This window comes from Gnatocerus cornutus, chromosome 3 (genome assembly GCF_029298725.1).
Source record: "Gnatocerus cornutus isolate USDA-ARS CGAHR chromosome 3, icGnaCorn1.1, whole genome shotgun sequence".
NCBI lineage: Eukaryota > Metazoa > Arthropoda > Insecta > Coleoptera > Tenebrionidae > Gnatocerus > Gnatocerus cornutus.
In genome coordinates this window covers 19,016,876-19,037,355 of record NC_142235.1, presented here as the reverse complement: position 1 = coordinate 19,037,355, position 20,480 = coordinate 19,016,876, and the positions used below count along the sequence as shown (strand labels likewise).

At 32.7% G+C, this 20,480-nt stretch overlaps 2 protein-coding genes across 6 annotated transcripts; both read right to left on the bottom strand.

Moving 5' to 3' along the window:
• Window positions 1-9,474: 9,474 nt before the first annotated feature.
• On the bottom strand, window positions 9,475-13,782 carry LOC148177787 (trypsin-4-like). The gene is made up of 2 exons (XM_088032783.1): window positions 13,673-13,782; window positions 9,475-10,193 (listed from the first exon to the last, which is right to left on the bottom strand). Exons 1-2 carry the CDS (start codon window positions 13,713-13,715, stop codon window positions 9,496-9,498), a joined length of 741 nt encoding a protein of 246 aa, XP_087888909.1. The 5' UTR covers window positions 13,716-13,782; the 3' UTR covers window positions 9,475-9,495.
• Window positions 13,783-13,865: 83 nt separating this feature from the next.
• On the bottom strand, window positions 13,866-19,471 carry LOC148177786 (CUE domain-containing protein 2). Of its 5 annotated transcripts, none has more exons than XM_088032778.1 (4): window positions 19,284-19,471; window positions 19,014-19,231; window positions 18,645-18,967; window positions 13,866-14,770 (listed from the first exon to the last, which is right to left on the bottom strand). In XM_088032778.1, the coding sequence occupies exons 2-4, from the start codon at window positions 19,183-19,185 to the stop codon at window positions 14,408-14,410; spliced, it is 858 nt and encodes a 285-aa protein (XP_087888904.1). In that variant the 5' UTR covers window positions 19,186-19,231; window positions 19,284-19,471; the 3' UTR covers window positions 13,866-14,407. The 5 variants fall into 5 exon arrangements, with proteins under 5 accessions (XP_087888904.1, XP_087888907.1, XP_087888905.1 ...); XM_088032781.1 differs by having other exon boundaries at window positions 19,014-19,288; window positions 19,334-19,471; XM_088032779.1 differs by having other exon boundaries at window positions 19,014-19,283; window positions 19,334-19,471.
• Window positions 19,472-20,480: the final 1,009 nt, after the last annotated feature.

Here is a 20,480-nt window from a genome sequence, read left to right as displayed (position 1 = left end):
TTTTTCACAGGAATCTTACTGGTGGAAATTATTTTTCATATTTTTGAATAGATTTAATCTTAAGCTAAGATTTGATACCAAGTAATCATTGAGCAAAATTATTTACACTGCCAAAAAATCAGTTAGTTTGCGCTCCCACTTGACTTTGTAAAAATTGAGATTGCGGAAGTTGCCGCTTAGACGACGATTTGCAGTTGTAAAAGCAGCTATGAATATATTAGTATTGAAATCATTTTCAAGATAGCAACCTTTATACTTGTAATCAATTTGTAACATATTTTCGTTTAATTCATGATATGTATATTATCAAGTCTGTCGTCTAATAAAATCTCATAAAATCTCATAAAATCTCTTAATATCTGTAACATAGGTAATCTGTTGCGCCCATATTTTGTCTTTGACCAAATTTACCCAATAAGGAATTTAAGCAGATTTTTGCAACAGTTGTCTTTCCAGGATTATTTTCTATTTTACCCAATTCAATACCTAGATTTTCTTTTACGGCTTTTCTATATTCTTCTTTTGATTCAAAATAATTTCTCCATTCACTTGTCTCTAACTTTATTTTCATGAATGCTTTTACATATCCTTTAAACAAATAACTCGATTTTTGTTCAAAATGCCAAACTTCATCAATAATTATCATTTTGTATTCTTTTTCAATTGCTTTTTTTGCTTCGTTTGTACACTAGGTTCCTCTGACAATTCTTTGAAATTCCGAATGAGTTACATTTATTTTGTTGATTCGGCCTTCGGCCCTCATGGACGTGGTCCACGAATTATTTAATTTTGCACACAATTGACATAATGGAAATGTTAGTTTTTCATCGCCAGATGAAGGGGAAAACGGGGTGATACAAACCTCTTGGTGGTAAAATTGCACATTTTATTAAACCATACCATTTTGAATTATACGTAGGAGGTTTGAATGTTTTAGTAGGATGTCCAACTGGATAATCATCATTTGCATGTAAACTACAAATATCTATATATTTCATTTTCTTTCCCTTAACTTTCAGTTTTGTAGCATTAGTTCTTCTTCCGAAGAACGCATTTCTAGGATTAAGTTCTTCAATTTCCTTATATTTGCTTTTAATTTGTTTCATTTCTTCTTTATATTCTTTAGATTTAATCCAATTGCATTCCCACATTTCTATTAAATTATAGCCAGCTTTTTTTATTTGCTCGCTTCTTTCTATTGTTTATTCATAAAGATCTTCCATAGTTGTTTTATTCTTATTATTAATAAAATTTGAACTATAATATTTTGTACAACCATGCCAAAAACAACCGTGATATTGATAGACTGCATTAGTTTTTTCATCAAAGCCATCAATTTTTGATCCACATATTCTCACTTCACCATCGTTTAATGCATGTTTTATATTTGGATTATGAAAACTATTCAACCAAGAAATTGATTGTTGAGAACATTTATCTTTTTTTAGATTATCAACCACTGCAATTGTATCTTTCTTAATATATTTTGATCTATATATGTATAGCCATACAAACACCAGCAATTGTAATGTATCTAAAAGGATCTATGTTAGCTATTTCTAGAAATTGTTTTCTTAATTCAAGACATCCTCTTCTTGATATACCCACATCAGAATTACAATAATCATAAAGTTCATTTTTAAAATCAAACAAATAATTTTCTTTTCTTTTTTGTTTATGCCATTCTAAAAACTCTTGCCTATCTTTTATTTTCATAAAATTAACACCATAGTATTTTGTATTTGGTATTTTTCCAATATTAGTTCTGATTTTCTGTTGTATTGAAAAAATGTGGAAAATAACCTTTTTTAAGTTCGTTTTGGGGAAGTTTTTTAAAGGTCTTTGAACAAAATTACTACTATCAATAATTCTTAAATTAATTGATTTTATTTCCATTAACATTATTTTAGATCCATTATATATGCAGAAAGGTTTAATACCGTTTTCAACGCAATATTTTAGAATAAAGTAAGAATCATAACCTTTTCCATAATGTGCAATAGCTGTGTATCCTTTATGATCTCTAGAAACTAACCATTTACAGAAATCTTTGTTAGTCTTAAAAGAATCAACATTACCGTAAAAATCGTGAGCTATAACTAAATTAGGTACGTGTTTGCCCGTTTCTTGCATCGCCTCATAATCAAAGAATAAATATTTTTGTGTGTAAGCGCATTTAGTTGTATCAAATAAACATCCGCAATTAAGACATTGATAACCGTTTTCGTTCTTTTTTGGTATTTCAACACAATTTTTACATTCTTTACATTGATAAATGTGAGATTTTACTCTTATGTTTGTTTTATCAGGAAAAGTTACTGTACAACCTTTTTTTACTACAGTTTCGGCATCCTTTTACTTTGTATTCTTCACCACCGTCTTTTATTTTTGTTTGACAGATTCCACCTTTTTGCCGCTTCCATTGCATATAACATTTATGTTTACGTATTTCAACCTCTTTATAACAATTTCTACATTTTTCCCAGCCACCCTCTTCTATCATTTTGTTACCTTTTCTTATCATTTTATTATTTTGTACAAATTAATCTATTTTCTTCTTCAATCATTTTTTTACCTTCGTCAACCATTTTATCACCTCTTTTGAGTATTTTATTACACTTTAAGCATTTATGAAATCTTTCACAGACTTCAGAATGATTTTCTAAACATTCTTGATTAAAACCGTACCTATCTATTGCATTTTTCGCAATATATTCTTTTTGCAGAATTCAGCAAAGCCTCACGATGAATCAAAAATTCAGAGTCTTCTTTGTGATTAGATTTGAAACACATTATGCATATTTTATCTTTTGTGGTGGGATCGTTGGAAGTGAAAGACTCACAAATTTGTATATTTCATGTATTTGTGCAACTCGTTAGAAGGACAAGATTTAACTCACTGGCAAAAATGACCGAAGTACCCCAAGTAGGGGTAGATGAATGGTGGGGATGTGGTGGTAGTACCGCCACCCCTTACAATCGTGGTGCAACACTTTGTTTTGCATTTATGTTTATCTTTGTTTTGATATGGTTTATCACTTTTTTTACAATAATTAGATTGACCATAGAAATCTATCATACTACCAATTGTATCAAAATGATTTCCATTTTTATATAAATATATTTTTATATCTTTTTCAGGCCCTGAATATATTATGGAATTAAAGCATTCCGCTGCTACGACTTTTATTTGAATATTTAATACTTTTTCTATATTTGCAATACCATCTAAGGTAAAATAATTTTTATTATATTCTCCAAGCTGATTACAAGGCTCTTGAGCTAAAGTTGATTCTAAATTTCTCCCCATTCTTTTATAGATCAAATAATAAAACTAATTAATCGTCTGTTATTATTTTCATATGATTTTTTTTAATAAATCACGGAAATAATTAGCTGTTATTATGATAACTTTTATTTTTATCTGTTGAAGAAAAATTTTATTTTGGTACTTTATTCATTGTCTCAATATACTTATTAGGTACTTTGGAACAACCGAAAATTTTGTTAAATGAATTGGTTTAACATCGTTTCTTAATTAATTTCCCACAAAAATTTTACAGGACGGTGAATTCGGTTTGCTCATGAGGGCTTATGCGAATTTGCTTGGCCAAAACCGTATTCATTTTTGTTCCAAGTGGCCCAACAGAAAAACGGGGAAAAGAGGAATTTTAAGTGTTTTTAAATGGTAACTTTTCTTGGCCAAAACCATATTCACATTTGATAAAACAGGATATATGTATTTCTTAAGATTTTGACTTTTCTAAAAAAGGGTGACTTCGAAAAACCGGGCAAATTCTTTAAAAAATTTAACTTTTTGAAAGTTACTTTAAAAACCAGGCTAAAAGCATTAAAATGTATTGTGTTATAAAAGGGCCTTACTAGTAGTTAGCTATTAACAAACAATCATCGTTTTGATTTGGTATTAGTAAACAAACAGATCCAGAGGCTTCAAATCCACATTTTCAGATCATTATGCAATTTATTGAATTGCTTGTGTAATTGGTTGCCTATAATAAACTCATTAAATCATTCATTAATAGCCCACTAATTTCAGACGACAAATAATGCATTATAGTCGGAATTTTGTAACTTTTATTTAACTCCGCCCAGATGAACAAATGACGATTTGAATTTGTCGAATCGAGGAATAGCTAGCCTCCTTTACACAGCATAATCAAAAATTTGACAACTCTAGTGTCACACTTGTCAAAAAGATTCGCAGTTTTGCGGCGGGAACTCAATTGATCGTGAAACCTTTGTCGACTTTGATCCTGTTTCGTCTTCTAATGTGTGGACATTTCTCTCCCGGCTTCTAGCAAATATCAACGAACTATCAAAATGTTGCAGAGTAAAACAGACTTCCAGCTAAAATTCAATTGGCTCAAAAGGTAGGCGGAGTTAAACCAAAGTTATAAAATTCTCATGGTATAATGAATAATGAAGTCTTTATATCATGTAAAATTCTGACTCTAGTAGTACCTAAAAACAAACGATCGCCGGACGCACATAACCGTTCAATTTTTGAAAATAAAGTTGTTAATTCAGACATTAATAAAAGATCGTCGCAAAAGAAATTTTATTACAACCTTACAAGCCTGTTATAAAAAATTCCGGGCTCTTTTTGACTACTTTGGGCTTCGGGGCCAACTTGACAAAAGAAAACTGAACCTTTTGCCCTTTTCCCAACTCCTCTTTCACTGATTTCGAGTACCACCTCTTCACCCCCGTCGAAAACGACCGCAAATTCGCACAAATCTTGTTACTACTAGCATGGTTCATTTGGTTCTTCGAATCTGCCAACATCTGCTCCGCCTTCTCATAGTCGGACACAGTTCTGGACATCATCATCTTCACCGGTTCCGGAAACGGATTCGCTAATTTAACACTTTTCAACGGAAGAGTTGCATTGGCGTAGGTTTTAGACACTTGGAACCTGTTGATGGCGAGGGAGGTTTCCCCTGACAGTCCCTCCTGCGGTACCACATTTTCAAAAACTGATTCTTCGGCGACAGTCCGCGTCGAGCGTTTTTGGAGGTCATTGATATTCGGTTTTTCCCCGGAAGATCGCGGCTGGTACAGAGTGTACCGAACTGGAGGAGTCGGGGGCTTTGGGGGTTCTTCAGGTTTGAGGGGTTCTTCAATGTGGTCGGACGCAAAACGGCTGGCTGGAGTCATGTCATATTTGAACGAAAAGCGTCTACAACACTGGAAGGAGTTAGGATCGAGGGGGCTTATAAGTGGGGGCTGCTTACATTTTTACCTACTGTAAGTAATCTTGAGATTTTCATCGTGGACAAAACAAAAGGAGACAAACAAGTTTGGCATGGCAACCAAACACCGCACGCTTAATAGTCCAGGGAAATTAGATCGAAAAAAACAAATTATTAAAGTTTTGAAACTTGACAGAAAAAATTACCAAAGGCATCAGGAATTAAATTAGAAAAAGTTCTCTTATCTAACGTGGGAGCTTCATCCCCTAAAATTGGGGTAAACACCCCCATTTATATTCTAAATTATTCACTTTAGAGGAAATCGTCGTTTAAGTGGCAACCTACGCAATCTCAATTTTTGCAACTTTACAGGACAATAAAAAAACTGTTTTTTCTATTTCGCGTTCATAATGAAGATATTTCGATACGCGTTTGAGCGTATTTCGGTATCATAATGGACCAATCCCGTGCCAATATTTCCAGGAGCATTTATTTTTCTTAGGTTTGCAGCAGACAAACCGTCAACCTGCCGTCAACGTTGACAATTTAGATTTTGGTTTTGATAAACCATGATAAATCGATCAACACACTATTATTTCTTGTTGTACTTGGCTTAATAATTCATCGGAGAAAAACTCTTTAGATGCAAGAGAACCATCATGATCATGATCAACATCTTCGCTCTCTTGGCTCCTTTGCGCTCCGATAACCTCAAAACGTCACAGCTGTCAAACTGACTTGGATTTGGCTACTTCGAATTTTTTCCCGAACATTTTGCAAATGCCAACTATCCTAAAATTCCCATGATTTCGAAATCAAGTTTTTTCGTTTAAAATAACGCGAAATAGAAAAAATAGCGTATGATACTTGTTCATAATGCATTTTGCCGGACTTACTACTTTATGACACTCCTCGCTGCGCTCGTCGTGTCCTAAAAACGTGCGTGCGGCAAAATGTTCATTATGAATTAAATACATTTTTGGAATGGTAATCCTCTACATTTGTTTTCTATTGTGTTTCAAACTATTATTAAAAGTTTCAACAAAATAAAACAATTTTCTGAAGAAATGCTTGAGATAGAGGGTGTTGCCTTAATTTTTGCCTGAGATAGAGCAAGTTGCAGTTTACGTTTTCAATACTATACAAACAACAAACAAATTTTTTTGTGTTAAATGACAAATCTCATCCTTTTAACCATTGCAATTGTGAATACAGTTGCGAACATGGAATTTCGGGTATTGCTGTAATTTATGAACGGACCACCGTCGACATCGACAACCTTCTGGCCTCGATGGAGAGCATAACATAAATAGACAACTTTTCCAAATTATTTCAAACATCAGTCATAATCACAATAAAGCTTAAAGTACATCTAATTCTATGTGGCAGAAAAAACTATAAGCGTTAATTGGTTGGCCATTTTTTTTCACTGTGTCTTCTGTAGATCCTGATTAAATTAAAATGAGTGAAAAAGAACGTATTAGTTCACTTGGAACATAATATAAAGAGCCATTTTTGTGGATGTTCAATTAGGCAATTAGATTAGGTATAATTTCACAAACTCGCCGTAGGTTAAAAATTAGGACACTTACTATGCTATGTTGATATTGTTGTAATAATAAAAAACGTAGACACTTTTTTCATGCGTGTCCAAACCCTTGCGCTGACCTTTTTTTAGAATTAATTACATTGCTTTAAAAAAATTGTTTTTTTTTGTAATATTATTTAATGATCTGTAGATTTATTACTTTAAAATAGAAATCTTATGATTATTGATGCTATGAGTGGATTATTTTAAATCGAATTAATAATTTTTTATAAGAGGTATTGTTAACTTACAATATTTGCTTAATATGAAGGAACATAGGACGATCTATGTTGGAAGCACCATCAAACAGTTTTCTTCTCGCCTAACACACTTTTAACTCAATCCGACATACACTTTATTCTACCATATTTTGAATTGAATGAAATAGCGTATGTTGCCTTACGTATTGAGATAGTGGATGTTGTCAAATTTTCGCGTAGAGCATAAAATGTAGCAAAATTCAAAAAACAAACTCCGTCACGACATTCCCCACGAAGAAACAATTCGAAAACAAGCAAAAACGAAAAATCGTCAAAATTGAGATAGAGGCAGTTGCCACTTAGACGACGAAATATAGAAGAAACAAAAAATGTGGATATTAAATTTTCTACAAAAATTGTCTTATCCATTTTTGGCGTACAGCGTATGTTACTCCCCCAAATGCGGCGAGAAGATGAGAGTGAGTAGGAGCAACGTCCTGTATGCAGAGTGTGCGAGCCTTCATTCTCTAGTCAACAAATTTTAGAAAAAAAATTACTTGAAGACTAAAAACCTCATATCTGAAGTTGAATGACATTGTGACTCTACAATCCATTTTGTCTATTACAGGTCAGGACTCAAATTTGTAAAAAAATGCGTTTACCTACATTTTATTTAAATCTTATTTTGAATCTTTGTTATTGTTGAGGGGGTGAATAATGACAACCACCTTGGTTCTGTCAATACTATCGTTTATTCATAAAAGCCTATCTAATATATTATTAAATTGAATTAAATATCACAGTGATGCTAAAAATGTTAACTAAATCTATTGTTCGTAAACATTACAACTGATGTAACTAGTTTACGGTCGCTGGTACGCAACCGTATTCTGCTGTCGATGCATCCACAACTAATTGTCACATCAGGATTGCTCCACCGTGGACTGTAAGCCGCTCTACTTTCGACACTTCCAGGTGTAAATCGATGATTAATCAGTTATAAATAAATCATTAAAGAGATAATCAAATAATCTTAAATTAAATAAATAAATTTTACACGTTCTTGCCAAGATATTTATAAAATTTAATAACAAACTTAAGCTAATATAGTCGCAACATCCGTTTTCCTAGGATTTTTATTCAACTTTGCACCACAAAAATATTGCCTAGAAGTCCAAAATTATAAATCGTACTTTTCAAAAATCCAAAAAAGTCAAACAATTTCAAGGACCCCGAGATATTTAGATTTTTGGAATAACCAAGCGAACAAAATGAATTTTGTAAATAGGATGTGCTTTCACGATTTCTTGACATTTTCCATTGAAATTAAAGAAAATTAAACTTCTTTAATAGCACATTTTTCAAATTTAACATTTAATTTTCTCAAAAACTGTACGATAGATCGATTTATAATTTTAGAGCATTGCTATTAGGCCTTTGAAGAGTGTTTCTGTAAATAATTTAATTAAAAAATTAGCATAACGGTTGTTTCGGCCTCAAATTTTATTAGTTATTTACGGTTCAACTAAGTTGTTTTAGATATTACCTACAAGAGACAGTTAACATGCGAGGCATGTCGAGCACATTCCTTGAACATACTGTAGAAGTAATTTTTTCGATCGATCGATTTAGGAATTAGAGATTTCTTAATGTAGCTTAAATTATTTTCTTTGAATGGCAAAAAAATATTGATTAATGTCAATTCCAAAAGTCAAAGTCTATGTGGAAACGAATGAGATTCTACAAATGATAAAAAACTGAGATTCCATTCTTTATAATGATGTATTACAGTGTGAAATTAAAACAACAGTTTAATAGTTATGCATTAAATTTATTTTTGGGAAGGGAACTATTTGGTTTCTGAAAAATTTCTGGAAAATTAGTTTTTCTGAGATATCTTGGCAAAATCGACGATTTCTATAGTTCGTTGGATAACTTATTCACTTTTTCAAATGTAACAAAAAATTGTGATATTGTAGGTATGTTAATAAAATCTGAAAAAAACAAATATAAACGAGGGGTAAGTATTCAAAAAAATATTTTTTAAAATAGACCTTAATCCTGACCTGATGGAATAAAATAAATAGATTCGGAATCATGAGACAATTCTAGTTTAGAAACGATGCATTTTTTCTAAAATTTGTTGACAGTGAAAACAAGACGCACAAATACCCTCGTGTGCTCCGATTCACCCCCAACTTCGCGCCGTATTTGCGCGAGTTGCAAAAAATGAATACAACATTTTTGTTTGAAAATTTGACTTCAAACATTTTTTATTACCTTTATTTTTGCTCTAAAATTAATGGTTTGGAAGATAAATAGGGAAAACGTTTTCTAGGGATGTTTACCCTAATTTTAAGGAATGAAGCTTTTTTTGTTTAATTCCTGATGAATCTTTCTGCAAAGTTTCAAAACTTTAATAATTTGTTAGGATTTAAAACCTAATTTCCCTGAACTAGAAATAAAACTGCGATTAAGAGAAGAAATTGGTTTATTACACCCCTGCGTTGTCCCTAATAAAGGCTCTTAAAACCTGGACGTCGGTGTAAATCCCCGGGAACCCCGGCTGGGCGCAGTCCATCCCTCCAGAAACAATCCCGTACATCACCCCGTTGATCACAAACGGTCCTCCGGAGTCCCCAGAACACGAATCCTTCCCTCCTTTAGGCAACCCGGCGCAGAACATCCTCTCCGTCAACAACCTATAGTAAATCTCATTACATTTCCTCCAAGTCACCACCGGCAACTCCACTGAAAGAAGTTGTCGACTGAGCACGCTCTTCGCGTCTCGGTTGGTCGCCCCCCAGCCGCTAACCTTCCCGATCATCCCATCTTTGACTCTGTTGGAAAACCCTTCTGACGGCAACCCCACCGGTTTTATTTTGCTCGAAAGAGACAGTGGGGTTGCGAGGTACAAAATCGCGATGTCGTAATCAGTGGAGGTGTGGGAGTACTGCGGGTGAACGAGCGCCTTTTGGACGTGCACCACCTCCCCGGGCTCCTCTAAATTCGTCACCCCGGCTTTGATGGAGTAAGGGGCTGGTGCGGGTAAACAATGCGCCGCTGTGATGGCGGTTTTGGCGGCGAGGATGGCGGCGCCGCAGATGTGGACGCCGGCGCGACGAAAACTGAGCTGGTAAGGGACGCTGGTTATGTTTTCAGTGTTGCCTCCGATTATTCTGTGTTGGGAGTCTAAATAGACCAAGCAAAAAAGACACAAAAATGTCAAAAAGTTGGAATAATTCCCATGGTTTTTTGCGTGGACGTTCATTTTATTGTTCCAAACAGAATGCCAAAAGTCCCCATCTATAGGCGTGCTGCTAAAAATGTTACGCGGGGGTAAATGTCAAAGAAAACAAATATTTGGCAAGAATCAGCGAGAAATCGTCGTTTAGCATCGAAATAAGCGGATTTCTCTAAGAATGTTGATGGTTTCGTACAGACTTCTGCTGTTTTCTTGCAACTCAGCCCTTGAATCTTGATAAAAATTAGTGGTTTTGTAGATTTCGAGCTCTTCTTTGCAAGTCCAAGCCAGAAAACGGCGAGAATCAGCGAGAAATCGTTGTTTAGCATCGAAATGAGCGGATTTCTCTAAGAATTTTGATGATTTCGTGCAGATTTCATCCAATGGCAAAAATACTTATTATGAAAATTGTACCTTATCAAATTTGCCACAAAAATGATCTTGTAATATTTTTCGTAGGAGTTATCATTTTTGAGATATGAAAGTATTTTTCAAAATTTCAAGAATTTTATTCTTTTGGGCACACAGTCAAAACATAGAACTTGGTGCCTTTTTTTAGATTGAGGAAGCATTGAGTGAACTTAACCCACAAAAATTTCCAGCAACTTATGAAATTAATCTTCTGCAAATTCTTTTTCATGCACTTATTTTCTTCAAGAACTTCTTCAAGTTTTTACAGGATGGATTTTATGTAAATCTTTGTTGAAATCGTACAATTTACCTAAGATTCAGGTAATTTCAGCGGCAATTTCCACATACTGTTGAAAAATAAAACTTAACTTTTTCACGCAAAAATAAAACTATAACTCTTACCACCATTAAAACAATTATTTTTCATTGGTTTATTTGAAATAAATGAAGACACAGTTTTAATTGTCTCTAAACTTCATTTTAGTCTCCATTTCTGTCTTCAGCAACAATCAGCAATAATAAAGTTGATCATTACCAATATTTAAAATTGGTAATGCACAACATTTTTAATCATTTTATCACTGTAAAATCCTTTAGAGTTCTTAAAAGCAAAAATGGTTTCACTTTGTGGAAGTCTGCTGCGAGGTTGACGAGAGCAATTTTTCAAATTTTTAAGAAAAATGATTGATTTTTCATAATTTTATTATAAAATACAATCAAATTTTTTTTGCTGAACATCGGAGTCTTTTTAATTCAAGAATAATGATTAGTAATAGCATACAAAATAAAAAAAATAATAAGAAGTTCAAAAACGAATATTTGTGGTGATTTCCTTATGCTTGTATGGATTTTCTCGTAATTACCCCAAATGTAGTCTCCCATCATATGTATATTATTAATTTTGAAAAAATATCAGAATTAAGATCAATTAAGGTAATTTCTGATGACTTTTCGGAACAATAACAGTTATTGAGCATTCAAGTTACAAAAATATTATACAGGGTGATTTTTTTAAAACGGCAGGCGTTGTAGAATTTTTATTTATGAACCGATTTCAAAAATTTAAAAAACAAATTAAATGGTTTTTAACTTACTATAAACTGATGATTTTAAAATTTTTCTAAATGTCTTAGTATCTTTGGGGCGATACTCAACTTTCTTATTTTAAATCGGAACCCCTATTTTTTTTCATAATTTGGAAGATATTAATTTTCTTGATTCAGAAATGTGTAATATGTGCTACTTTTAACCAAAAATATTTTTTAAAAAATTATCAAAATTGAAAAAAAAAGCAATAAAAGTTAATAAAATGTAGGTGCATGGTGTCAAATAAAAGAATGCCGTTATTGTAATGTCAAAAAGCAGCAAATAACAGAAAGGATCGGCATTTTTTTTTGAAATTATTAATAACAAAAGACAATAATAATTACAAATCAGAAAAAACAACTACCTAATTTAATTAAAATACTGTTGAAACGCCATCCCCTTTTTTTTCATTGCACAATTGACACCTACGAGAAATGCATTGTGCATTGTAAGGTGTAGCCCCATCTTGTTGAAAGAAAACTTGTTCTTTCTGTTATTTGCAGCTTTTTGACATTACAATAACGATATTGTGTTATTTGACACCACGCACCTAGATTTTATTAACTTTTATTGCCTAAATTTTTTCATTTTTGATTTTTTTTTTAAATATTTTTTGTAAAAGTAGAACATTTTACACATTTCTGAATCAAGAAAATTAATATCTTCTAAATTATGAAAAAAAAAATATGGGTGTCAATTTAAAATAAGAAAGTTGAGTATCGCCCAAAAGATACTAAGACATTTAGAAAAATTTTAAAATCATCAGTTTATAGGAAATTAAAAACCATTAAATTTGTTTTTTAAATTTTTGAAATCGGTTCATAAATAAAAATTCTACAACGCCTGCCGTTTTTAAAAAATCACCCTGTATGTTCTGAAGTATTTTTGCAGAACAGAGGCAAAGAAAGGTACCTATTTTTTATCTTAATTTCGGATTCACAGGATTAAATAGACTTCATAAGCTCCACAAAGCTTTAAATTTGTCATTAAAGAAATTTTTTGCTTCTTACTTTAATAAAATTCACCGCAAAAAAAAACAGAATGGCTTAATATCTTGTTTACACTGTTTTAATATCACTTTTTAACTCAGTAATACACAAGAACTGCCCTATGCGAGTAATATGCAATTTCCTACAGTTTTAATCATTTGCTGCTCTCAAAATCAATTAAAATCTTCAAAATTTACTTATCGACGTAAAACACAAAAGCAAACTTTAGAAGCCCAGAATGTATATTTTAGTGTAATTAGCATCAGAATTTATACATTAAAACGAAAGGACAAAAAAAAGTTTTTTGTTGACCTGTGTAATCATAACTAAACTGTGCCTTCACCTATTTCTGATAAACTACTCAATTTTATATTTTAAAATGGTAGTTAAAACACATTGGATAGTTAAGTTTAATTTTTTGAACACTATGTGGTAATTGCCTAGATTTATCTAGCCCAAATCCGATGAAAATAACGCTTAAGTGTGAGATGTCAACGAAGATATACAATTATCTATTTTATTTCTTTCAGGATCTTCAGAAACTATATCAAGTTCTTGAAGAAAATATACACAAAGAAATTCAATCTGAAGAAGATTAATTTCAACGATGTTAGAAAATCTGGTGGATTAGACTTTTCAATGTATTCTGTTATAAAAAAAAAGCGCTCAAAGTACTCTATTTTGAAAATACTGTGAAAAGAGACAATTTCTTGTGAATTTCCAAAAAATTACTATATCTTGAAAACTATTAGTCCCACAAAAAATATTATAAATTTATAAATTCAATATTTTAGCAGCACACCTATCGATGGGGCTTTTGACAATTTGCAACAATAAAATGAAGGTCCACACAAAAAATCGGCTTTATGCGAATTATTCCGAGGTTCATATTTATTTTGCATGGACTATAAGTAAAATAGAGTAGATAAAATAGTACTTACGAATATGAAAAGGTAGCAACAGTACCAGCAGTAGCGTATACATGACGCGCTGGTTACCTCGAGTTTATCAACTAACAATAAGCGCACGAAGCAGTGGAAATTTCGATGACTACATTGGAAAATGGGTGATAATAATGTTATGTCGAACGCGCAGAATTAGATAAGACACATCGTGACAAGATAAATAAAAAACTTTGTACACTTAACATATTTCTTATATTAACCGAGAAAGGTAAAAAAGGTTTCCATTAAAGAACAACTTACACGAAACAATAACATGAAAATCGAGTTGAATCTTAAAAGCTATGAGGATCTTTCCATCAACTTAATTTACGTAACAACACAACAAAAACTGAAGCCCTGTCAGGAATCCACAATAATATCACTCAGAGTCGACATAAGATTGAGATAATGTAAGAAAATACATTTACTTTACGAGAATCACAGGTATTCAAATGAATTAGGATACGAGTACAATACGCATCGTCGCTTACATTTTTTTTCTTGACTAGTCTTCCATCTTACATTTTAATAATACTAACGGTGTACGATAAAAGGAGCAAGTTGTTGGGTTCCGGGCACTCCAGGTGCCCCCTACCCAACACTTGCTCCTTATAGCTAGTTAAAAGTGCTCAATTTTACATAAATATGACCTACAAACCTACAGAATATCGAAATAGAACTAACACAACATTCTCCGCCAAACGTCATCCGATCATCCGGCCAATTTCTTGGTTACGGAGTGTGGCCTTTCTTGTTCTTCTTTAGCGATATGTCGTCGACGTCCTCGCCCTTCTTCACCTCTGTAAACCGCTCGCCCTTCAAGCTCACGATCTTATTATCGCGGTACCGGACGAGTTTCTTCGGCTCCACTTTGGGGGCCACCGGCCGGTGCTCTTTGGTGAACGAGTCTTTGTCAATGTACGAGTAACGTTCGATTATTCGATTTTTCAGTTCGGCGTCGTCGATCGTCGTCTTGTTCACGTGGATTGTTATGGAATTGTTCTGGTTTAAACATTGGCCGTTCTCTTGGCGGTCGATCAGGATTTGAGTGGCTCGCTCGATGTCGCCGCTTGCGATGGCCAGGCAGTGTTTCACCTAAAACCAGTTTTTGGAAATTGCAAATATTCCAAAAGTGAAACGCAAGTTGCAACAGTTCCAAAAACTTAACAGACAGGGCTACCAATTTACTCAAATTCCAAGGCCGCTAATGAGGCGCAGAAATGTTTACAACGCTTTTAGTGAAAGAGCACCGAATAATTGATAGTTTCCTAATTTATTATTAAATTTATTGTAAAATTTGAGTTACTGGGTAAGTAAATCACATTTAATGTTTGTTTTATAGTAAAAATCAATAAAAATTAATAATCTGGCATAATGAATACCGAATTTTTCTCTCCGAAACAAAGTCTGATAAATTCCTAATATTGGATACTTTGGTGCCCTCAGTTTTAGATATCCAATATTAAGTAACCATGTATTGAATGTTATACAAGGTGCTTATAAATGTTTCTAACATCAAGGGTGGCTAGGAAATCTCAAAGAAATTTGCCGCTCATTATAAATGTGGGTTTAGATTTTTCAACTGACATTTGTAGTTAACCTCAATCAAAGTTAATTTTGAGAAGAAAACTGTTCTAGTTGGGATTTGAAACCTGAAAATCAAAAATTTCGACACAAAACCGTAACTGTAACGTGGTTGCCGTAAGTAACATTATAAATAATTTTCAAGATAGTTATATTCACTATGAAAACAAAGCGGCAAAGTAGTGCACGACAGGAATTCCAGAGCCACCCTTGATGCTAGAAACATTTAAAAACACCTTGTATTGAAGGACGTCGTTGACTAGATTTTTATTAATTATTACAACTAATTTTTAATTACCTGTTCATTAAAATACAATTAAACCTTTGAAATAAATAAATTGAAACAACATTTTTATTTTTGATACCTATTATTGGATAACATTTTTTATAGCATCAAATTCATGACATAATTGCCGATAAAATAAAAATCGTGTATTTTTTTTGTAATTTAAACGTATAGATCATAAAAGTAAACATTTCAAACTCAATATAAATAATAATTTAATTGATTCAATTTAAAAACAAGTATTTTAAATATATATTTTTTAAAAAGTATCTAATATTTGGTGCTCTTCCCCTATACGTTTTGACATTTTTCTCATGAAGTACAAAGGATGAGAATTTGAAATTTTTAGAACAAAAATAAGCGAATAAGACAAATCGAATGACAATATTTACGTATTCGGTTATGCCGGAAGTAGTAGTCAACTTGCTTTTTTAAATCGAAACACCCCATACATTATTGCATTTTCAAATTCTACATCCAAATTAAGGGTGACTTTATGTATAATGTGCTATACTTCAATTAAATTTTACATGGATCTTTTATAAACAAATTTGATGGTCTAATAGAAATAAAAACTTCTCAAAAATATTTCAGAATTTTTTTTTAAATAGAATTTATTTTTTTTGAAAAATCAAGACATTTTAGAAATGATACAATTTAGGTATACCACATTATACAGAAAGTTATCTTCAATTTGCATATACAGTATGTCCCCGGATTGAGTTGACAAGAAGAAAAAAAACTATATTTTTCATTTTACAAAGAAAATGACAAAGGAATATATTTTTTGCTTAATTCAAAACAAATAAATCTTTAATTAAAACTTTAATATTATTAGGCTGTGTTCTTAAAATCGATAAAAACAAAAAATAACAAAGAACTTTTTTATTTTTAATTTTGCAAAAAATGTCAAAGGAATAAAATTAATTCCTTAATTTAAACAAATTTCAACTATTCGATTAACCCACAACCTCTTTCAGCACATAATTCAATTCTAACTCGTAATTTTTTAAGACTGTTTTCAATTTTCTCAATTATTGTTATGGATGCAACTGCATTTCTTATCCGATTTTTAATACTTATATACTTTTATACACCTTATTTATTTGATATTTTCCCTTAATCTTTAACGCACTATTTGATATTTTGAATCCACAGCCTGCTTATATTTAAATTAAACAATTAAACAATTCAGTAAATAAAAATATGAAAAAATTGAATTTCAGAGTACAAACTAATAATTTTGAAATTTTAATTGCAGATTTATCTGTTTTGAATTAAGCAAAACAGGTTATTCCTTTGTAATAAAGTTTTTTCCCCTCTTATGAACTCAATCCGGGTACATACTGTAGAATTCAAAAATGCAATAAAATATAGGGTGTTCCATTTAAAATAAGCAAGTTGGCTGCTACTACCGGCATAACCGGAAGTGTCACAAATATGTGAATATTGTCATTCGATTTGTCTTATTCGCTTATTTTTGTCCCCCAAATTTCATATTCACATCTTTTGAGAAAAATGTCAAAACCTATAGTGTATATAAAAGTTTCTAGCATCAAGGGTGGCTATGAAATGTCAAAAGGGGGAAACTTGCCGCTCATTATAAATGTGGGTTTAGATTTTTCAACTGACATTTGTAGTTAACCTCGCTCATAGAGAAAAGTTAGTTTTGAGAAGAAAACTGTTTTCTAGTTGTGGTTTAAAACCTGAAAATCAAAAATTTGGACACAAAACCGTAACTAAAACGACGTTGACTTAAGTATAGTTCAGCCACGTTCGTCTGAGCCACCATAAAATCATAAACATTTGCGGGCGACCGCAACGGGACAGCTCGTGGTATTTTTAGATTTACGATGACGACCAGACAGCTGGCCTGTTTGGGGATGATTCTTATATTGCAGGGTGCTTTGGTAAATAAAGATCAGGTAGATATTTTAAATATTTGCAGATTGGGTTGTAATAAAAATTCTGTATTATACAAATGAAAATTTAATCCTCCACCTCGTTTTCGCTATCGTCACTTTCATCGTTTACATGTACAATAATTTCAGGAAATTGTGCTTCTGACAGATAACTATTTTCTATATTAACAATATGGTTGACGCAACTTTTCCAAAGTAAACTATCTAATTTTTTACATTTGGCCCTAATTAGGTCAACGAACTAAGTAAAGTTGTAACGCAAAGATACGAAAATGTAAAAGTTTAGTGGGGGATAGCACCCCGAATTAATTTGAATGTAACGAGCATTTCCACCACTGATTTAACTTTCATTCCCTAGTATTTTTTTAAATGACATTTAACGGTCCTTAATTATCTACTTTGGGTTTATGTATGTACCTGAACATCTCGGTACCTTATAAGCATAAGAGTCAATCTCAAATTTTTGTCAAAAATGAGTTAAATAACGTTATTTATTACTCTTTACGTTTTCTTTAAGACAGAGAAAAATAATCCCCATTAGATAAAAAACAAACGATTTTAGGTTTCTATAATAAAGGAACTAAGCTACCGCATCATGTTAGAAGCTTAAAGCCAACTCTTTGGAGTTTTTTTTACTCAACTGCTCCAAATTTATTCAAGGTAATGCAACCATGTTGTTAATATAAAAAATAGTTATCTGTCAGAAGCACAATTTCCTGAAATTATTGTACATGTAAACGATGAAAGTGACGATAGCGAAAGCGAGGTGGAGGATTAAATTTTCATTTGTATAATACAGAATTTTTATTACAACCCAATCTGCAAATATTTAAAATATCTACCTGATCTTTATTTACCAAAGCACCCTGCAATATAAGAATCCTCCCCAAACAGGCCAGCTGTCTGGTCGTCATCGTAAATCTGAAAATACCACGAGCTGTCCCGTTGCGGTCGCCCGCAAATGTTTATGATTTTATGGTGGCTCAGACGAACGTGGCTGAACTATAACATAAATAATTTTCAAGATAGTTAAGTTCTCTATGAAAACAAAGCGGCAAAGTAGTGCACGACAGGAATTCCAAGGCCACCCTTGATGCTACAAACATTTATAAACACCTTGTATGTTTACAACAGTTAAAGGGTTAAATTGTTATCAGAAGCCACACAATCAAATTACCTCAATGGAGCAGACAGTGGGGAACATCTCCTGCAGAACGTCGATTTCGTCTAAAAAGTCGCAACAAGAGCTGTCGGTGGAGCCCCCATCACTCATCTCTGATAACTTATGCACCCTTTTGGGCATGTCAAAGCTCTCTCTGCCATCTAATTGTCTTGGCTTAGTCTTAGGAACAATCTCAGGTAATGAGATCTCAATAACTGACTTTTCTTCAGGTTCATCCACTCTTAACTTGGCAGCCAGTTCGAAAATCCACTGACAAACAGTGGCGTGATTAATGGACTCAAACTCAGGAAAGTAAGCAGACATCATCTCACAAAAATCTAAAAAATAAAACCTCAATAAACAGAAATTTTATTATTCTGTTACCTTCAACGTTGAACACAGGATCTGAGCTTATGTCCTCCAAAATCGCCACTACGTAAGACAGCACGATATCGTCGATCAAAGTCAAATCAGCGTTAGTTGTGTGGGTCCGAACAAACTCAAATAGCGAGTCTTTGATCGTGCTTTCTTGGTCGGCGATCGCTTTTTGCGACATGCTGATATGAAATGGGGGCTGTGGGTCGACGAGGCTCCACGGAGTTCTGACGAAAAAGGGCACAAATCGGCCTTTGTTTGCTCGCAGGAATTTGTTACCTTTTCTAGGTTAGTTTTTGAGGTTATCAATGAAAGTTGGGGTGGAATACCTGCTGCTGGGTGACGGGGGGCTCAGTTTGCGAGTTTTCCAGGCAACTCCGGATATTTTCAATTTGTCCTCTTCAATCAATAACACAACAAAACTGACGGCAGTGTTGCCAGGTCGAAATTTCAATGATCCCTAGATTCTAACTAAAAAATCCCTAGAAAATCCCTAGATGCCATGGCAGGCTCTAAACTTCATTTTTCCTGCAGAGGATTTTTTTAAGGTTGCAAATGTCCACCCAAGGCCATAAAATTTTTGAAATTTTCTTTGGGTATTTCGTTCCGGGTAAATTAATGTCAAAATTCAATTTGTTACCGTTTTTAAGGAGCACAACCACTGTGACCCCCTAAAAAAAAGGTGATTTTTAGGAATTTTTTAAAGAAAACTATTGCATGAAATGTTTTCAAACTTGAAAAATACCTTTTTACATAAATAAATGAATAAATAATGAAAATATTTCTAGTGGGATGAACCTCATTAGTAGAAAAATTTAGAAATTTGACAAAATGGCGGATTTTTTAAAAAAAAGTCAAATTTCGCTCGAAAATTTCATGATTTTTGGCCTGCCAAAATTACATTTTTTATACAATCGAAAAACAGATAAAACAAAAAGAAATCCAAGACGATCGGATGATTTGTCTTTGAGGTACAACTGCGGCAAGTTTGAAAAATGTAGTTTCGAAAAAAACGCGTTTAAAGATAACTTTATTATAGTTAATAGCTGTTCATTATAATTACACCTATAACTCAAAAACCATTTAAAATATTTATTTAAAATTTTTGTATGTTATTTAAAAAAAAATGCATCCATATTTCACTTCATTTATTTCATTATTTAAAGAAACAGCTTCGAAAATTACAGTTAAAGAATTAAATTTCTAGATTCCACTAGATTTGTCGATAATTGAAAAAAAATTTTTTTTTTCCTCCAATAGTTCAAAATTCCCTACATTCGGGGAAAATCCCTAGAGCTGGCAACACTGACTGACAGGTGGATTTGAAATCCGGCGCGAATCACCAAGGTCAGTTGTGATTTTTTTGTGAAAATCCCCTGAAGATAAATGAAGGACGAAACGGGGGTTGAAATAACAGGAATAAACACTTATAATTTTTATTTGTTGTACTTATTGTCAGAACATTACGTTTAATAA

Coding starts and splice junctions, on each gene's coding strand:
- LOC148177787 (XM_088032783.1), bottom strand. CDS start 13,715: ATGTATACGCTACTGCTGGTACTGTTGCTACCTTTTCATATTC. Junction 10,194..13,672: donor GTTGCTACCTTTTCATATTC/GTAAGTACTATT, acceptor TGGTCTATTTAG/ACTCCCAACACAGAATAATC.
- LOC148177786 (XM_088032777.1), bottom strand. CDS start 19,185: ATGTCGCAAAAAGCGATCGCCGACCAAGAAAGCACGATCAAAGACTCG. Junction 18,968..19,013: donor TCCTGTGTTCAACGTTGAAG/GTAACAGAATAA, acceptor TTTATTTTTTAG/ATTTTTGTGAGATGATGTCT. Junction 14,771..18,644: donor CCACTGTCTGCTCCATTGAG/GTAATTTGATTG, acceptor AACTGGTTTTAG/GTGAAACACTGCCTGGCCAT.